The sequence below is a fragment of the Hakea prostrata genome, chromosome 8, assembly GCF_041222555.1.
Source record: "Hakea prostrata isolate BN-2017 chromosome 8, UWA_Hpros_2, whole genome shotgun sequence".
Lineage (NCBI taxonomy): Eukaryota > Viridiplantae > Streptophyta > Magnoliopsida > Proteales > Proteaceae > Hakea > Hakea prostrata.
In genome coordinates this window covers 10,617,822-10,638,278 of record NC_142607.1, presented here as the reverse complement: position 1 = coordinate 10,638,278, position 20,457 = coordinate 10,617,822, and the positions used below count along the sequence as shown (strand labels likewise).

Genomic DNA, 20,457 nt, shown 5'->3' with positions numbered 1-20,457 from the left:
GGTCCAAGGACATGCTTGGGAAAGGACTTGGCTTACGCAGATGAAGCGGTGGCGTGCTCGGCGGGGGCGGCCTGTGCTCATTTATGCCCTGCGTCACACTGCTCGTCTCATTTGACGCAGGATAATTCCATTGCTTGGCGAAGTAGATATAATTGTAAACTATAGTTAAGCAAATACAGCTTCTAGAATTATGTGACCTTGTTAGTTTAGGGATTCTAGCAAAAGGACGGCCAAACAAGTGAACAAGATAAAAATTCAGGTCTGAATTTGAAATTGAGAATTATTTGTTACCAAAAGAAATAAAAATTTGGGATGTCATCTTACCTTTCAAGGTGAGTGTAGTACTAACATTGTTATTATTCGATGTGTTGCTATTGCAATTGGAAGTTCACTCTTCTTAAGGAATGTTTCCCTTACCACACTTTGTCTTACTTGTGGCCATGCCTCGGATAATGTATGCCATGCCTTGTTTTTTTTGTCATCATGCACAAAAGTATTGGAGACTATCTCCCCTCCGTATTAATACATCTGATTTTTTAAGGACAAGTTTATTTGATTGGATGGATTTCATCAAAATAAAGTTCAATGGTTATGACAATTTAACCCTAGTGAATCAGATGTGGAGTGCCTTAGCTTGGTGTATATGGAATACTAGGAATGCAACACTATTTAGAGGGATTGAGGCCTCTATTATGCATATAATGATTATGTTCTCTTTTCTATGTGCAGATATATAATCTCATATTATGGAATTCCAAAGGGCTCATGGGGATCCTTATCCAGTGCCTAATCATAACATTTCTGAAGAACTTGCTCTTTTTCAAAATTTTGTTAATGGATCTTGGAACATTACTTCAAACAAAGGAGGTAGAAGGTGCATCATGTGGGATTACAATGGTGGCTTTGTAGCGGCTCAAAACAGATGTGGACTTAGTGCTTCAGCAACCTTAGTTGAACTTGAAGCCATTAGAGATGGCATTATTCAAAACTCCTCAATTTTTATCAAAGAATAAATCTTCACCAATCTTTGTTTTTATTAGTAATCTTACTACTATTAAGACAAATTCAGTTTAGATAAAGGATTGAGCTTTGAGTGGAGTTCGAGACCCAAAAAATTTTAATTGAAAGACCCATAATCTTATCTAGTCACATAAACACGATATTAAAGTCTTGTTTTATTGTCATTAACTGATATGACATTTTCCTCATAAAGGCAAACTCTCCAAAATGGGATTGATTACCCCTCCTCATTTGATTTTTTGTGCTAGAATGCTATTTGTCAACTATATAAAAATAATAAATAATTTTTTTTTTTTTTTTTTTTTTTTGCGTTTTTTTTTCTGGTCAAGTTCGGTGTTGGTGTGTGGTGTGGTTATCTGGTAGGTTACATGTAATAAATTTTTTTTTTTTGTATTTAATATTTTTCAAATTTACAAACTAACTTTTTAACGATTCTTGTTCTAAGTGTTTCGATTTTTTTTTAATTTAACGATTCTCCATATTGATAAGATAATAAATATGGAAAAGCGAATAAAACTGCGAGAATTAAAGAAGAAACTAATAATTCTGATTGAGTTCTCTCATTTTTTGGCTAAAATCAAACTTCCAGATAATCTTGAATAACAGAAGACTAAGCATTAGCTCCTCCTATCACCTGGGACATGGACCAAGTCAGAAAGAGGAACAAAGTGGGAAGGGCGAATTGCGACAAATAGGGCAAAACATTGTTAAGCCTCAAGCTAGCTTCCTCGACAGTCGGGCTTCATCTTGTTGTAGCTCCCTGTGTTGTCATCTTAACAATCAATCGAAAACACTGCATCTCCCCCCCAAAATTCATTACTTGCAGAAGGGGATTCCTAGGGTAAATTCAGTGCATTCCTATCCTTGTTTAAATATTTTTCCATAATACGTTTCTTGGCAATGCAATTCTTCCCATTCTTCTGGGTAAGTTTCTTTTCACCATCTGCTTGCTCAATGCAATGGTTTCCCAATTTAGTCCACTTTCCAACTTTCAGATCTCTCTTCCATAGTGATGTCGGGAGATTGAGTCAGGGAGCACTTAGGGTTTGGGAAATTGGAGATATTTGCTTGTTGAATTAAGGACTTACTTTAGTAAATTTATAAAGTCCTAAACCTTTGGTGCAAGATCAAACCTTTTAGATTTGGACATGAATCCCTGAAATATGTCTTCCACCGTCGGATTAATTATTAGGTGTGCCTTTCCATTCTTTGATTTGATTTAAAAATGTGCCAATATGGTTCTAACCATTCTTTTTAAATAGATTTGATATCCAGGGAATGGGGACTATAATATGTCCATATCCAAATAAAACAACCAATTAGTCTTATTAAAATATAAAGAATTTGATATAATATTAATGCAATTAAATGACATCACTCTTTAATAACCAAAATGACAAGAATATAAGGTAAAAAAATTATATTCCATATGGTTTTCTTAGATTGCTAGGGTAATATCTTAGTTTAGTTTCTTAACAAAGGGCAAAATGGAGTTATACATCCAATTTTAATAATCTTTTAACATAAATAAAAGTGAAGGGGCAATAATAATTTCAAAATAATACAATTCAATTAATAATTACACTATAATACAGGAAGCAATAGAACTTATCCTATAAAGTATTATTTAATGTTTTTATTCATACTTTCATTGACCACCACTAATACAAGACAATGTGACAAAATAATAATCTTTTGTTTGAATCTTCTAAGGGCGAGAGGTGAAACCTCACCATATATTTTAAATAATAATTAAACTACTTCCTTAAAGATATAATTGAGATACGTGTAAACTGATCAACAAACTTGATTCACATATGAAAAAATATGGAAAAATATGCATGAACTCACATGCCCCTCAAAAAAAAAAACATAGTTGATACAAATTAATGTTTTTTTACCACACATTTTGTGCGAGGCTTATGAAGAACTCATAAATAATTTTACCTTTGGAGTTTTTTTATTATACTCAAACGTAAATATCTTATACTAAATACGTGGTAAAAAAAACTTCACCGAAAATGTGATCTAGACTCAGAAAAATAATGTACATGATGAGACATTCCTAACTAATAATCATATTTAAAAAATAATATATATTAATTGATAAAAATAAAATGTCTATAATAGGAACGGGTGGCCATACACCCATCCGACATTTGAGCCGTTGAATTCAACGGCTTGGATTAAGGTGAGAGTACAATTGGCCATCCAGCCGTTGGCTTCAGTACACGTGGATGCATTAAAGCAAAAGCATACGACTTGCAAGTGGTGTGTTTGTTTTCCTTTGCCCTCTCCTTTTTTTTTTTTTTTTTTTTTCTTTTTTTTTTTTCATTTTCTTTTTCTCAGATTCCAAGTGTTTTTTGGCGCATGAGAGGAATTAATTACCCAAGGATGATTTATTCTTTAGTTTCTTGCTTCTTTGTTGCTCCAGCTAAGGCGATCCTCTGAAATATTGCGAATAATGCATAATCTGTTTCCATTGGACCTTTATGACATTATGCTTGGTTATTTATTTATCACTCTCATAATAAATTGATATATCCTATATATAATCGGAAAAGTCCACATTCATCTACTCGGTCTAAATTTAATAAAACAAGTAAAAAAATTATTCAAATTTTGACTTAAAATTTTTATAATAAATACACACGTTTTGTACGATATCAAAATTGAACATTATCTCCACTGAGATTAAATAATGGATTCATTCAATAAGTGGTTTATGTTTTTTATTAATAGAGAAAAATATTAATGTAGTTTCCACAACTCTGTTATATAAGAAGGGAAGAAAAAAAACCAATGAGCACATTTTAAAATATTAAAGGAAAAGGAAGTTTCATGTTTAGAAGAATGAGATTTATAAGAAAATGATAAGATCCTTAAAATTTTATCATAGAAATCATAGAAAAAACATAAGACTAGGCATAATCTGTTTTATCCCAATCCAAGAAATTAACTGACATCACTGCACTAGCACAATTACATTTACATTTGAAACACCTGTCTGTACATTAGAATTTTCTTAAAATTTTAAGAAAAGTTATGCTCTAACAAGTAAATGTGTTGTTCAAACCTGGCTGGCAATAATCTATTGGTTCACACATGGATAAAACCAAAACCAAGAGAGATGCTTCAGTTGAGTCTCATACAAGTATATGAAGTACGTCCGTAGATAGAAAATACTTGCTTAAAATTAATTTTAGTGTTATATTGGCAAAATTGTAAACCCATTCTTTTTTAAAATGCAAAAAAATTATATGATTTCTCGCAAACTCTTCAAGTTTAAAAACTTGGCAAACAAGATTCAATTGAAACGTGACCCGCTTCTTCTTTCGTCCCCAAATTTCCCTTCATTTTTTATACAGAAATATGGCTTTCTGGGTATCTCTCCTCCTGCTGTTTCTCCTGCTTATAACATACGCGACCTTGCCTATTTAAACCCCTCTTGTCTCCCCTTTTCCTCACTACTTCTACATCCTTTGCTCTCCTCTCTTCGCTTGCTCTCTTCCATCTCTCTTGCCCTCCTCCCTCCTCTCTCTCTCTCTTTTTTCTCTGTGAAATACAGTGAGCACTCTGAGAAGCATAAGCATACAGTGACGAGTATGGGTTTGGGAATGCCTTCTGAGGATTCAAGCTGGTGGGTATTGACACTACCAGCATTTCTGGGGACCAGAAATCTACTCGACCAACAACAGATTCTGTTTTCCATTCTTGTTACTTTCGTGGTTGTTGGACTTCTCACCTGGGCTTTCACTGCTGGTGGGCTCGCATGGAAGCACGGCAGGAACAGCAGGGGTGTTGTTTCAATCCCAGGCCCTCGAGGTCTCCCTGTTTTTGGTAGCTTGTTCAGTCTCAGCTTTGGCTTGGCCCACCGAAACCTGGCCTCCATGGCTTCCACCACTGGTGCCACCAAACTCATGGCCATCAGCCTTGGCTCCACACCTGTGGTGATCTCTTCCGACCCACACACGGCCAGGGAGATTCTCACCTCTCCCCATTTCGCTGATCGTCCGGTTAAACACTCAGCCAAAATGCTCATGTTCGAGCGAGCCATTGGGTTCGCCCCAAACGGCACTTACTGGAGACTCCTCAGAAGGATTGCTTCCTCCCACCTTTTGGCTCCCAAGCGCATAGCAGCCCACGAAGTCGGACGTCAACTAGACTGCTCTACCATGCTGTCTGCAATCGCCGAAGAACAGTCCAACGTTGGGTCTGTGCTCTTGAGGAAACACCTTCAGGCAGCTTCGCTCAATAACATCGTGGGCAGTGTTTTCGGTAAGAGATACCAAGTACTGGGTTGTGAAGAAGAAATCCAAGAATTGAAGGAGCTCCGTGAGATGGTAAAAGAAGGGTTCGAGCTTCTCGGTGCGTTCAACTGGTCCGATTACCTTCCATGGCTGACTTACTTTTACGACCCTTTCCATATCAATCAACGATGCGCTGCTCTTGTTCCTCGTGTGAGGAGATTTGTTTCCGAGATAATCGACGAACACCGGTACAGGCGGAGCCAACATGACAAGCTATCCGACAATGCAGACTTCGTCGATGTCTTGCTCTCTCTCGATGGTGAAGACAAGCTTCAAGAGGATGACATGGTTGCAGTCTTATGGGTATATATACATTCAACTCTACTTTTTCAATTCTATAAATTAAGAAAGTCGTTACATCTTACATGCATGAATTCTTTAATTTATTGACATCTTGATGATGATTAATCACAGGAAATGATCTTCCGAGGAACTGACACAACGGCACTGCTAACGGAGTGGGTAATGGCGGAGTTGGTTTTGAACCCGGACGTTCAAGCCAAGCTTCAACAGGAGCTGGACCGAGTAGTGCTCGTGGGTGACAATCAAACTCATAATAAGGGTTTCAGTTTAACAGATGCAGACCTGGTGAACCTACCGTATCTGCAGTCAGTGTTGAAAGAGACTCTGAGAATCCACCCACCTGGCCCACTCCTTTCGTGGGCCAGGCTGTCCACGTCGGATGTCCAGCTAAGCAATGGAATGCTCATCCCTGCACACACCACGGCTATGGTCAACATGTGGGCTATAACCCACGACCCGGAAGTATGGAAGGATCCCATGGTCTTCAAACCGGAGAGGTTCATGGAGAAAGCCGGTGGTGAGGATGTGGACATCAGGGGAAATGATCTCAGGCTCGCTCCATTTGGGGCGGGTCGTCGGGTTTGCCCGGGAAAGAACCTGGGGCTGGTGACGGTGAGCCTTTGGGTGGCGAAGCTGGTTCAGCATTTCAACTGGGTACCCGACACCGAGAAGCCAGTTGACTTGAGTGAGGTATTGAAGCTGTCCTGCGAAATGAAGAACCCTCTCTCTGTGGTGGCGGTTCCTAGGAATGGTGAATGAAGCAAGACTCCGTTATGCATGATTTGCTCTCCTCTGTGATTTTTATGTATGTATATAATTATTAAGTGTAAAATGTAAACATAAAGTTCCAACAATTAATGGTGTACATTAATAAAGATTATTAATGAAGCTCTATATTTGTTCTGTATATCATCTTAGTGATTCTATATTTGCAGTTCTTTATCAATCAAAGGAAATAATAATCTTGTTGATCTTTGGAGCTGGCTTTTGGCCGAATACCTTCAGTATTTGCATTCAAGAAGTGAAAACTCGTTTGGAATTCGCAGTTGAATAATAATAAGAGTGAAATAAAATACCCATGCATAGGGTGATAAACTGAAACTCCATATGAAATTTCGTAATTTAATAATAATAGTGGGAAAGCAAGCATTGTCTGCATAAGGAACAGCAATCGTTTGTTCTGATATTAGGTAACTATGACAAAATGAAAATTGCACACTTAAGCAATAGATTAATGTTTCATAATACGAGGTCAAGAGTTTTTGAAGTCAAGGAAAAAAATTCCATTTTATATTTTAATTTAACGTAGTCAAGATTCGCATAAATTAGCTCTAACGAACCTCGAATAAAAAATTAAAAAAATAATGTTTATAAGTTTTCAAATGGTCGAATTAAAGAATTTGATTTGAGCCTCCAAGCATATCTTCAAACTTTCTCCTGCCCAAACGAACATGCATCATGTGTTGATGAAGCTTATCATTTTTCTTTCTCCCTTCATTCTGCATCTGTCTGCATAAACCTTGTTTTAGAAGAGATAGAAATAAAGGAAGAAAGCCACGTCTCACCCAGAACTAAGTAGGAAGAAGAGATATAAATAAATTAGTACCAGATTAGTTCCTGTTACTTTTCTGGAAGCGGGGTTTGGAATTAGAGTTCATTGAATTTCAATCAAGGTATAAGTTTGTAAATTTGAATTCTTAAGACCCTTGAGTATAAAATAAAAAGATAAAAAATTATAATTATAATTTGTCTTTTTAATATAAACCGTTAGATCAAAATGATATAAATGGCACAAGCTTGACCATTGCACCATATGGATATTTTGGTCATCAAATTATGATTTGTCCTTAAATAATCATTTGTAGAAACCTCAGGGGAGCCATATGCAAAGGGAAATTTTTTCTGGACTAAAAGTGATATGGACCAAACCCTAGGGGTCCAGATGAAAATTACCCTTAAAAATAATTCTCTTCATATATGGAGCACAAGAATTTGTTTGGCATGTGAATATTTTTATTTTAAATCTTTAGATTTATATCTCATAAAATGTTTACATGTTTGGTATACATGACCGACCCAACTTGATTTCGACTCATCTATTGAACTGCTCAACCGACCCAACCATCTCACTTTAGTTCCCACAATTATAATACCTTTATTTTCATCTCAGCGATATGGACCAAACCCTAGGGTTGAAATTATTTAAGCATTTTATTAATAGAAGCCATCTCCTTTCGAGGTTTGAGATTTGATACTGGGCGGCCTATTTTGGCTACTGCTGGTTAAAAGTCGTTGTTGGTTATTTGGAAATTGTGACCAGGACCCAGTGTTCATAGACTATCTCCATTTGTTTAGGAGATTTTTAATTATTAAATAGAAAATAGAGTTTCAACTATTCTTGTGAGTTAATGTACTTTTGTTAAATACATGTAGGATGAAGAAAGGCCATTCTCTGCTTCTAGGCAATTGACATTCGTCTACCTGGGTCCGTCTTGTGTGGGTGTCAAGTGTGTCATTGATTAACACATTCTTTGAGTTCACTAAGAAAGGATTAGTATGCTTTTGGTTTTCATCAGAGACAGAATATTTAAACTATTTGTTGTAAATGGTTGTAGAGATTCAACGGAGTCTTGCCAAAAAAAAAAACTAGATAGTCCAGCTGAAACATTTAAATGGATGTTATTTCCAATCCTACCAAGAACTTGAAGCTAGTTGCAATGGGTACTAACCAAGTATGTAACAGAATATTGATATTTGGAAATAACTGCTCATTAAATTGGACGAGCTTGAAATGATTATCAACCCTTTATTGATTGTTTTTTGTGTTGTTGGGCTTTGTCAATTATAGCTGTTTGCATTTTCTCGAATTCATGATTACTTTTCTCCTTTGGTTTGATGCACAATTACATTGTTTACAGTAAGCCAATTACCATGGAAGAGATCTTGATCATTAATGTTAAGTTTGAGTGAAAAAAGAAGGGAGGGTAACCAAGATACAGGCACCATTGCAGGAGATGTAATTTTCTTGGTTGATGAGAAATCTCATCCAATATTAAACACAAATTGGAATAATCTGGTGGTCAACCAAAAGATATGACTCATGGATGCACTCGCGGGGAAGACTTTGAAACTCATAACTCTGGATCTCCTTACAATAGCACTGACCGACTTTGAACCTCATAACTTTGGATCTCCTTACAATAGCATTGATCGAAATTTCCAAACGGTATGAGATGGTGATAGAAAAAGAAGGAATGAAGATCCTGGAAATAAATCTCACTGTAAAACATAAATCTCATCCGAAGAAGGTCTAGATGTTAAGTTTAACTTGTTAACATGGGTAGGTAGATGGAAATGCTATTAAACGTCCCATTTCACTGTCAAAAGAGAGGATGTGAATATTAGGATTTTTCTTTTTCAGGTGTGATGTTGGGTGGGCCTGAAAAGAGAATGAAGAAATTTGTATTAAAAAAGAAATTAAAATTCAATAAAGTTAGCATGAAAGAACCTCAAATGAGAATAGGCTCCACTTTAACAAATTAGCTAAATTTTACATGATATAATGGTTACTTTTTTTTTTTTTTTTGGGGGGAATTGCATGACCATTTTTATGACCATAAAAGGAAAATTGTCTTTCAAATTCAAGTTGAGATCCATATTTTGTAGAAACTTTATGATAAAAAATTATTAAATATGACCTAGTACATTGTTGATGTAACACATAATTATGTTGTGTTGATATTAGCTGTAAATTGAGACAATTGTCCTTATTCTTTTGTAGCTTTAAAGCTATAATCCATTGGTTTAAACTAGACAACACTTTCAATGGGTTTTTTTTGTGTGAATACCTTCGAGTTTCTTTCTCTCTTCGTGTTGTTTGGCCTATTTTTCAGCTCGGTATGAATTATTACCTAAAAAGAATCAAAATTTGGTTGTTAAAATATTAGAATCTTCCAGTTGTGTACCTCAAATTTGAAGTTTACAGAAATTTTAGAAAAATATTTATACTTTTAGCCCATGTTTTATCTTGATTTTTCCTTCTCACCAATTAACTTTGATTTAGAGGTCTCTAAGCTTTTTATCCTGAAGTTCCATTCTGGGCTCAAAATCTGCAGATTCACTTGCTTGTAGAAGTTAAAGTTGGGTTAGTTGATTAGAGTGTTAGGTCTAGGTCGTTGACAACATTTCAGAATTTCAGAATTCAAGGTTGGTGAATCATCTGACATTGGCAACCCAATATAGATTTATCGTTCTAATCGGATTTGGAGCATTTGTGCTAGTATGATTGCACCTCATAATAGATTTATAGTTGTTTCAAGAATTAGATTTCAATCCACTAAATCAGAAATCATATTGATCCATTTATAATTATCATTAATATTTATAAACCATCTTGTTTTGGATTGATCTTCATCAGAAAATGGCTTAGATTCCTTATTCTCAATTCTAAGTTTTAAAACATAGGTAAGTATCAATTCTCCAAGAAAAGCTCTTTCTACTATAGAAAGAGGGGGGAGGGGGTGAAATTGAAATTTAATAAAAACAAGTCTCAAACTTCCACCTTTCCAAGGGAGTAAGGGAGTGAGGGAGGTGGTTATTTTGCCTAGAGTTTTGAGTTGAATAAGGTAAGGTCGATATTAATCAAACACTCAACCTTGACTTAGCTCTAATTCCCCCAATGTTAGAATTATGAGCCCAACTTTGGCTGAAGGCAAGTTTGAGCTATCAATTAGGCAAAACTTGCACCCCTACTACTATGGTTACTCTCAACTTTTATAGAATTTGCTAAATCTAATTGTTTAGTTGCTTGTCACTAGGCAAGAAGCCCATAACCATACACCATTTTATTATGAGTTAAGGCAACACAATAAATTGACTTCCTTTGCTACTGGTGATATTTGTTTAGATAAATAATTATTCCTTAGTTCACTTATTCTATACGTTATATTTTTAGCTTTTATCTTTCTACATATGAGATGTTGGAAACAAATAAGAATTATGACGATGAAAATTCAATGTTATAGATTAAGGCATTGGAAGAAACCAACATATTACAGAAATTTGTGGCAAAACCTACAAGGTTATCTTCTATCATGTTTTCTTTTGTAGAAATGTTTAACATGAGTCTGTTTTTACAAAACTAACCAAATTTTGCTTTGGGTTTACAATAGCGGTTGAAAAAGTAATTATCTTAGCTTCGGTGGAAATCGGAATGGGAGAAAGGCGGGAACATTTTTGTAAAGGGTACTAGTTCAGTAGTTTTAAAGAAGTGTACTTGAGAGGGAAATCATGTAACAAACTGTGATTTGAGCAGTATAAACAAAATCCTAATTTCTCTCTGAGTCTCTACTCTTCTTCTCTCTAAAAATATATATATATAAAAAAAAAATTAGAGGAATTGTAGTTACATTCCAGAACTTAATATTTCTTAATCTGGATAATTTTTTCAGTGCATTGCAGTTAAAACATTGAGCTATACGAAACCATTACACCAATCCAGGTTTGGCTTTATGACACAAGTTGAGTTCTTAACAAGACTAAAGAACTTATTCGCTTTTTTGGGAAAAAGAAAAAACACTAAGACCATTATCTTCATTTTCGTCCAAACCATTAATGAAAACCTAGAATGAAGGTTTTTTATCTTCCATCACCACCACGAGAGAAGACGCCTTGGCCACCAACTTCTTCCCTTTCAGCAAGTTTTTGAAGCAAAAAGTAACGAAGTGGATGTCAAAGTTTTGGACGTTGGAGGCTACATGTTCTGGGACAATATTGCAAAGTTGTAGGGAGCAATGTAAGGGGGAAAATAACATAAAAGTGGAAGAAACACTAGTTTTACTAGTTTTGTAATCCTAAAACTCCTTGTCTAATCTTCTTAAGCGAAAGAAACAGTGATTAGTTTTGTACTAGCATTTATTTATCTGGTAATTGAACTTTCATAGCATGGAATGAAAAAAACACAATGGTTCAGCCTGACAAAGGACATGAGTCAAAGTGTAAATTGGCCAACATGCCTGACCTGTCATAAATGCAGCCTTTCAGGCTAGCTGGTCAAGAATCGGGATCATCTCCCCGTCGGCGGAGGCTTCCTAACCACAAAAACATAGTGGGGCCCACAGGTGAAATTTTGAGTTTTTTTCTTTTCCAAAAAGTGTTTTTTACCGTGGGCCCCACTGTTTTGTGGTCAGGAAGCGGTCAAGGAGCACAAAGTGCTTCCCGTCGGAGGAGTTGATCCCGATTCGCTAGAGTTGATCCAGATTAACTTTTTCACCGTATCCTTTTAAGAATCTCACTAAATAATTGGGATTTTTTGAAAAAATGTGAAAAACAACAAAAGTGAGATCCAAATTTTTTAGAAAAATTTCACAAAATTCTTTTATTTTATTTTTCCATTATATGTATATATGCATCTTACATGTTTATTTTTTTTACCCGTTATTTTTATTCCATCTTTACAAAAAAGGGTGTTTTTTCAAAACCTATAAAACTTGACAAAACCTTAAATCTTTCCTTTGAAAGACAAATTGAAGGCAACATAAGAATTCACTAGGACACAAGTTATCACTATATAATATTACAATTTTTATTTATTTATTTATTTATTTTTGGAGAGAGAAGGGAGATGAGAGGAAGGAAATCATTACGTGTACTATTAGAGAGAGTTGAATCTGTGGCAAGTTCACTAAAATGTATTTGTTGTTGCCAATTGAACCAACACTTTGGTGTGACCTAACTATTTAGTTGCTTGTCATTGAAGTAATAGCTCCTCCTCAAACTATTTTATCATGAGCAAATACATGCGCTCATTATGAATTAAGGACACAAAATTAGCATAATTTGCTAGCATGGTACTTACTTGTAACAACCCATCGTCCTCAAGTATTCACTATAATCCATATACTAATTTTTTCGTTTATGGTTTTAACCTTCTAACCTACATTAGGTGTTTTTCAAATGCTAAAAGGAAAAGAAAGGTATGATGTTGAAAGTTCAAAACAATTAGAATGAAGCACTAGAGGAAACCAACATATTCCAAAACCTTATTTGGTATGTATTTAATTGTTTTCGATCTTTAAATTACATTTATAAATTTGTATTGATGAGATATAGATTCCTATACTCCATAGGTAGATAAAAACCCTAATAGTTCTAGAAAACAATAATCAAATTCAAGTACTCTACTAATATTTTATATAAGAGAGTAGGTGCCAAAGTGAGTCCTACATCTCATATTAGGAGAGTATCGAAAAGAATCCTGTAATCTCTTAGTCATTTTTAGTCAAGAGGCTGCCACGTGACCATCAAACGATCTGAGAGTATACGAACACAATACAAGAGTATGAGTGTTGATAATTATTTTATTTATTTATTTATTTTCTTAAAGGTTGGGGTTTGATTCTTTTTTATAGTCTTATGTAATAGTCCACGCTGTCCACACACCCCCTTCTCCCATAGTAAATTAATATAAATCGTCATTTTAAAAGTAATAATAATAATAATTTTATTTTACATTATGAGATTTTTAGTATTTTAAATTTACAATTTCAAACCCCCGTTTTTTTTGTTTGGGAATAAGGTTTAAACTTTGATTTTTGTTTGTGTCTGGGCATGTGTGAGAACAAGACATGTGTTCCTTGAAAAATCTAATAGTCAAAACGTATTTGGAATATGACAATTATTCACCCTTGGAATTTTCAATTTACAAACTTAACCCTTATTTCTACTCGTCAGAAAAAATCTCCTTAAACCAAACCAAGAAGTTATGATTTTCTTATAAGGGAAATAAAAATATAATTATTCAGATCTTCGGATAAATCTAAAAATCTTTAGACGCTCAAAAAAGAGGTGGTAGAAGACGACGCAGCGGTTAAGTATTTTATAGAATAATAGAAAACAAAATCCTATGTCTGCTTTTATGCATTTTAACCATTAGATGTTTCAAATAACACGTTTAAAATTTACTAGTTTAGAAAATCATAACAAAATTTACTAATTTACAACATCATGATCGTAGAAGATCTCCAGCTTCTCATCCCTTGCCAAAATAAGGCTTTCAAATTGTTTATTTTCGGGTTTTCCTCTTTCTTCTTCTTTAAACATTAGATACTTGGATCTGTGACTGAGAATTTGAACTTAGGAAATTTTTTGAGATGGGTTATTAAATGAGTCAGTGTGATAAAAAAAAGTTTTCTTTAATCTTTCTTTAACCCCTTTACCAACCGTTTGCAGGTTTTCTTTCGGCCACTGTTCAACAATGGAACGAATTCCAGGTGGTTCTGCTCTCTAAACACTGGACGAGGGGAGCTTAGAAGTTCGTATATGATTCTTTGGAAATTTAGGCTTCTTTTTTCTGCACACAATAACAACCGAATTCAGACATAAGTTTGTTGGAGAGTAGATCAAAATGCAGGCTGAATGAAGAAAACTTAAAAGTTCTTTCTGATTTTTTTATTATTTGGAATTGGGTAAATAAGGGGTTTCATTTTGTAAAGTATTAAAATTTAAACCCTTCAAATGTACAACTAAAAATTTAATATTTACAAGTAAATATCTCATTGGATTCTCAACCATTAGATTATATTTTGATTATGCTATGCAAATAAAAATCCCAATGGTTAGATGAGTCGCTAGGAACCCAAGCCCCGTTGGCTTGTTTTATCAGGATATTTAAATTATTTTTGGCATTGCTTTCTAAGTTATGCAAGTAAGAAATTGAAATCTTTTCATGGAGACGATTGAGAGACTCTTGTACAAGGTGCGAAATTTAGGTAAATTTCGCCGGTTTGCACCTGGGCGAACTCGGCGAACTCGGGGAAATTCACCGAAATTTCGCGGATAAAAATGTTAATTTTTCGCTTGATGTGATATCTGATCCAAAGCCTTCCTTCTCGATTCTGTTTCTAGTCAAACATATGTATAATAGTATTGTATTGCATGAATGAAGCTGGCAACCAATAGAAAAGAATCTTTAACTCTTAAGGGTTAAGAAACACAACAGAAAAGGTTCAGATGTAATTATGTAACTGCAGCAGGTTCGGATATTACTTCAACAAACACTAATCACTATCAAATTTTATCAACAAAGACTCATTAAAAACAAAATATTGCTACTTCCTCTACACCGAATCATTTTATATTTGTTAGTAGATTTCTATTTTGTTTTACCTCCAATTCCTTTTAACTTTAGCAAATTAGCTAAAAATTGCTTTACTAAATATAATATAAAAGTCAGTAGCTGGTAAAATTGCATGATATAATGGTTACTCTTTCTTTTAGGTGCTAAAAATTTCTGTACACTCAAATAAAATCCTAGTGATTAGGTTCTACACCCAAATAGACCAATTACAAGACGAGGTTTTCTGCTAGTGTGTATATATTTATGCACTGAAGCAAAATTTAGAACTTGAGAGTTATCTAGTTGTTTCAATTACTAAAGAAATTTGGGTTTACACTAAATATCTTTCTAGTTAAAGATAATTTGAGATTTTAAAAATATATTTAACAATTAATTGAAAGAGGTGTTTGATAATTTTGTTAGCTAAAAGGGAGGTAAGTGATATTATCCAACTAAAAGAAGTTCAAGTATCATTTAGTCAACTAAGAGAAGAGATAATGATGTTTAAATTTTTATTTTTATTCATTTATCTTTTTATAGGGAAGAGAAGGGTTGAACTTTCAATCCAAAAATCAGGCTAGACCCAATAAAAGTCCGTCCAAGTTCCTTGCATGACATTTTACGGTGAGTGTAACCTTACATTCATTATGAATCAACTTTGAACAAGTGATAGAAGACTATATATGACCAAACTTTGCCCAACGTAAAAAGTTGATTGCTTCAAATTTGATTCAAAATTTTAATACACCTCTGGACGTGGCGAAAAGAGCGATGACGGATTTCCATGAATTTTGGGTGAGATAGAATAATGGTGATTCTTCTGAAAAGACCGAGAATACAATGGAAGGATTGGAGATAGGGGATTTACACTCCGAGGTCCTTACACTCTTCTACAATGTTGCATTTGATGAGGGGACTGGAGTAGGGGGTATCGGTTTTATAGGGGTGCAGTTTGGAAGGGTCATCAGCACTATGTCAGGACCAAAACTTGCAACATTGGAGATGGAGGAGGAGGCCATCACAGTTAGGGACCTCGAGTCTAGTGGAACTTTTCAAGTCAGTGACTTAATTCAAGACGGTAAGGAGCAAGCTATGGGGGTTTTCCTTCTCTTTTATTTCTAGAGATTTCAATGCTTTGCCCATTCTCTCTAGCTCAATAGGCCAGCTTTGTTTCTGCTAAGACCTTTTGGCCATTATCCTCTTCGTAGATTTAGGAGCTATATAACCATGATTTAGTGTTAGCATCTTGTTTTGTTGAATGAATGAAACCGTTTCTCTACCAAAGGGGGGAAAAAAAGAGCTAGAAAGGAGATGACTTCGGTTGTCCATATGGATTTTTGGGTCTTATCATTTAAGTCGCTTGTACAATTGCATCATACAATGGTTACTCGATTTCTTTTAGGTTTTTAGAATTTCCATACAACCAACCATTATCTTAGTGATAAGGTTCTTTGGCCTATTAAAACACAAGCAAAATAAATCACAAGACTCAGATCATTGCTGTGGATCCCTCTTTACTCCCCTCAAAATTATGTTGGGGATAATTCATCCAGTCAGTCTCTTTTTCTTTTTTTTCTTTCTTTTGAAAATAATCAAATGCAAATTGTTTTAAATCATCTAGTCAGTCTCTAGTATTACAAAATTGAATCTACGGTGATCCAACAGTCGTTGGAATCCAGATTCTTTCTGAGAAAGGGTAAAGAATTTTGTTTCTCTCGTACTCCATAACACATTTGAAACTGTGCTCAAAGATGGACATTTTAAAAAAAAAATTCTTCTACTCTCATAGATTAAAATTTCCAACACAAATGGTCCCTCCTTAAGATTTCAGCTTCGTAGAATGCCAGAGGCAAACACCAGAAAAGCTCACATGCAGATCTAAGACACCAAAACATAATTACTATGCATTAATAAACACTGATAACGAGTTACCCCTCCAAAAAAAAAATTAATAATACAAATAGACAATGATAACTACGTGAAGTTAATAAGAATGATGCATAGTTTCTCAGGAAATTATCAATCAAAATGAGAAAGGCGGAGTCGAGATTCAATATGGGGGTTGATGGACTAACACATGTTCAGATCACCTCTTCGCCAGGGAAGCACTGATGTTTTTTCACCACAAATTGTGTGTTGGCCCAGATCACCTCTTTGTCAGGAAAACAGTGATGTTTTTTCACCGCATATTATATGTTGGCCCATGTGAGACCTACTGGGATCCCAACTCTAAATTTTTTTATTATATTCAGATGTGGCCCAGATATAAAAACTACAAATAAATTACTAATAATGACATTTTTACCTTTTAAAAATATAAGTAAATTAAAGCATTAACCAAAAAAAAAAAATCTTATAGAATTACTCTAATGAATGTTTTTATTTATTAAAAAAAATATTACAAAATCATCATTATAAAAAAAAATCACATGATTTCAAGTATAACCTAGATGCAAACCAAACAAATTATAATAGTTAGTTGCCCTACAAATTGTAAATATTTCATTTAAAATATAATATCAAATAAAAAGAATAATTGAAAAGATAAAGAAAGAGAACAATATATAATCAAGTAAAATGAAAAAAAGAAAAAAGAAAAAAAAAGGTGAGAAAGAAAGAGTGAGAAGAAAAAGGAAAAAAAAATCTGAGAAAGAGAGAGAACACCTAATCATGGAGAAGATTTAAAAATGAACTCCTAAAGTCTAACGTAGGAAAGAAAAGTTGAGAGAATAGATAAGAAGGAAAAATGAGAGAATAAAATTAGTTTCTACTTGGGATTTAACTATTTTTTCCATAAACCCTTAGATAATTATTAAGAATGACATTTATACTAGTATCTTTTGCCTTTGAAAATTTCAATATTAGAATAGGAGGGAGGTTCAATAATGATATTTAACATATGGTAAGAGATTAAAAAAATAATAATAATAATAAAGAAGGAAAAATGATTTTTTTTTTCTTTTTCTTCTTCACAATGTTCTCTCTTGACAATCAAAATTTCATAAAAAGCACTTAACAAGATGTAAGATGGACATATTAAAGGCCATATAAGAACTCACTTGGCCACAACTTATCACTATCCTATGCTGCAACTTTTTATTTTTTTCTTCTTTTTTCCCCCTTCTCTGATTGTGAGAGGGGGTAAAGTGTGATTTGTGGGGAAAATGTTGAACTCTCGAGCCTACAATAAGGCTAGAGTGCTAGGGCCAACTATTTATTTATTTTTTTCACTTGATAAAGAGAGCTCCCATAAATGAGAGATTTCATCCAATTCATTTCTTCATAAATAAACTATTTATTTTATCGTGGATGTCTGACATGTGTCCTTATATCACATCAAAAGGTTGAGGTTAAGTTTACAAGGTAATTTTTTAAAAATCCAAAAGTAGAAGTAGACTAGATAAAATTCTTAAATGAGGTTTGAGAGAGGGAGGGGGCCAGGGGAGAACTAATCCATGACATTTTCATTAAAAAGTGATGGTCGTTGCCAACTAAACCATCTCTTTGGTGGGACCTAACTATTTAGTTATTAATCATCGAAGTAAAATCTCCTTCATGCACCATCTTATTGTGAACCGAAGCATGCATTCATTATGAATAGAGAAGAACTCAAAATTAACATGATTTACTAGCATGACACTTGATAATAAAACAATAATAAAACAAGCCATCACCCTTTCACAGTATAATATTTTTTCCTTTCAGCTTTTAACTGCAACTTATTTTGTGTCGTTCAAATGCAAAAGATAAAAAATGTATGATGTTAAAAGTTCAAAACAACAAGAATAAGGCACTGGAGGAAACTAACAAACACCAAAATCTGATATTATATGTGCATAATTATCATCGATCTTTAAATTCTAAATCTTATAAATCACATTTTTATTGATGAGATATAGATTCAAATGTAGATTCCTTTAATGGATGAAACACTAACAGTTTCAAAAAATGATAATAAAATTAAGGGTAATTTTCATCTGGACCTCCTGAGGTATGGTCCATGTCATTTTTAGTCCAAACAAATGGAAACTTTGTATCTACCTCCCCTGAAGTATCTAATAATATCAATTAAGGACAAATTATGATTTTTATGACCGAAATACCCTTACATCTATTTTATCGTAAGATTTGCATCATATTTTCACTATTAAATCCAAAGGTGAAAATAAAAAAAGTGGAATATTCACTCGATTAAACACCGCCTCCGCATGTCCGTTTCATCTTTCCGCTCCCTGTCTCTCTCTTTGCATCGTCTATCTTTGTTTTGGAGTTTCTGTTTCCCTCTGCAACCAAAACTGATTATACAGAGCACACAAAGATAAGAGAATTAATTTTCATGGCTGTTGAAGCGCTGTATCTCAATCTCTTCCCTCCCCAACTAATTGTGAACAGGTAATACATCTTCTAAGTGCTATATATCCTCTTAGTTTTTCTTTGTTTCTTTTTTTTTTTTTTTTTCACTTTCTTATTTCTCCATTTGATTGAAATTACAGAAAACTAATGAAGAAACAACTCTAGTATTTACAATACCCAAATGGGTTTGGGTGGTATTCCACTCTCTACAGCCAACACAACTCCAGAAATGCTTCTTCCTTTCTACGTCTCCTCTGTTATGGCTGATCTAGTTCCTGCAACAACCACCACCTTACAACAATCTCCCCAATTTCAAGAAAACGCTCCAGAGATTCATCCATGGTTGTCATGAAAGACAACATCATCAACAATAACCACAATAGTTGCAACAGGGTTGCTCCTTTGTCCTTCCTTGGCGAAGACATTAAGTTTCAGATCCAACAATAACAATAACAATTAGAGATCGATCGACTCATTGCCCAATATGTGAGTAACACTCAATTCTTTTTTCTTTTTTTTCCCTTCTTAAATCTGTTTTTCAAAAATTGTGTTAATCGATTCATGTGTAAATGATTTGCAAATAGAGAAGGTTCGATTAAAACTTGCAAAACGCAGAAACGACATTCGAGAAGAAGAAAGGATTTCGAAGAGATTGAGAGGGAAAGACAGAGATGGAGAAAATTGGAAAACTGAATTGGGTTCTTGAAGAAAGAGTGAAGAGTCTTTGTTTAGAGAATCAGATACGGATAGATTTGGCACAAACGAACAACGGACTTCGGAGCCGTCTTGAACAGGTGTTGGCGCAGGAGAAGATGAGGCAGCAGTAGTTGGAGTAGTGGCTGATGATGTCACTTTGTCCTGCGGTAATGATGCAAAGACGAGGAAGACGCCGCCGCAGCAGGCAGAGGAGAGAGAACCAATTACGGTGGTTGCCGGAGTAAGAGTGGCGGTAGGATGAGTGGCAATAGGTTATTTTTCAAAGCGGCCATAGCTATGGATTTGGAGGTTTCGTGTTTAATGGAATAATAAATATCTCACTTTTTTTATTTTCAAATCTTACCGTAGAATAAATGCGTGGGTATTTTGGTCATAAAAATTATAATTTGTCCTTAATTGATCTTATTAGATAATTCAGGGGAGGTATATGCAAAATTTTCATTTATTTGGAATAAAAATGACATGGACCAAACCTCAAGGGGTCCAGATGAAAATTACCCTAAAATTAATTTGGTAGGAGATTAATATTTTATATAAGAGAAGGTGTACGTTCATGTTAGCTCTACATCTCATACCTGTGAGAATATGGAAAAAATCCATTTCCTTTAAATACTTAAAAATACATGAAGATGTTGTAAA

General features: G+C 34.3%; 1 protein-coding gene and 1 pseudogene across 1 annotated transcript; both read left to right on the top strand.

Annotated features, from left to right (window-relative positions):
• Positions 1 to 4,594: 4,594 nt before the first annotated feature.
• LOC149006826 (cytochrome P450 78A7-like) lies at positions 4,595 to 6,392 on the top strand. The gene is made up of 2 exons (XM_089166975.1): positions 4,595 to 5,633; positions 5,745 to 6,392. The coding sequence occupies exons 1-2, from the start codon at positions 4,626 to 4,628 to the stop codon at positions 6,390 to 6,392; spliced, it is 1,656 nt and encodes a 551-aa protein (XP_089023101.1). The 5' UTR covers positions 4,595 to 4,625.
• A 12,692-nt stretch (positions 6,393 to 19,084) lies between these two features.
• LOC149006825 (putative BOI-related E3 ubiquitin-protein ligase 3) lies at positions 19,085 to 19,928 on the top strand (annotated as a pseudogene).
• The last annotated feature ends 529 nt before the right edge of the window (positions 19,929 to 20,457 follow it).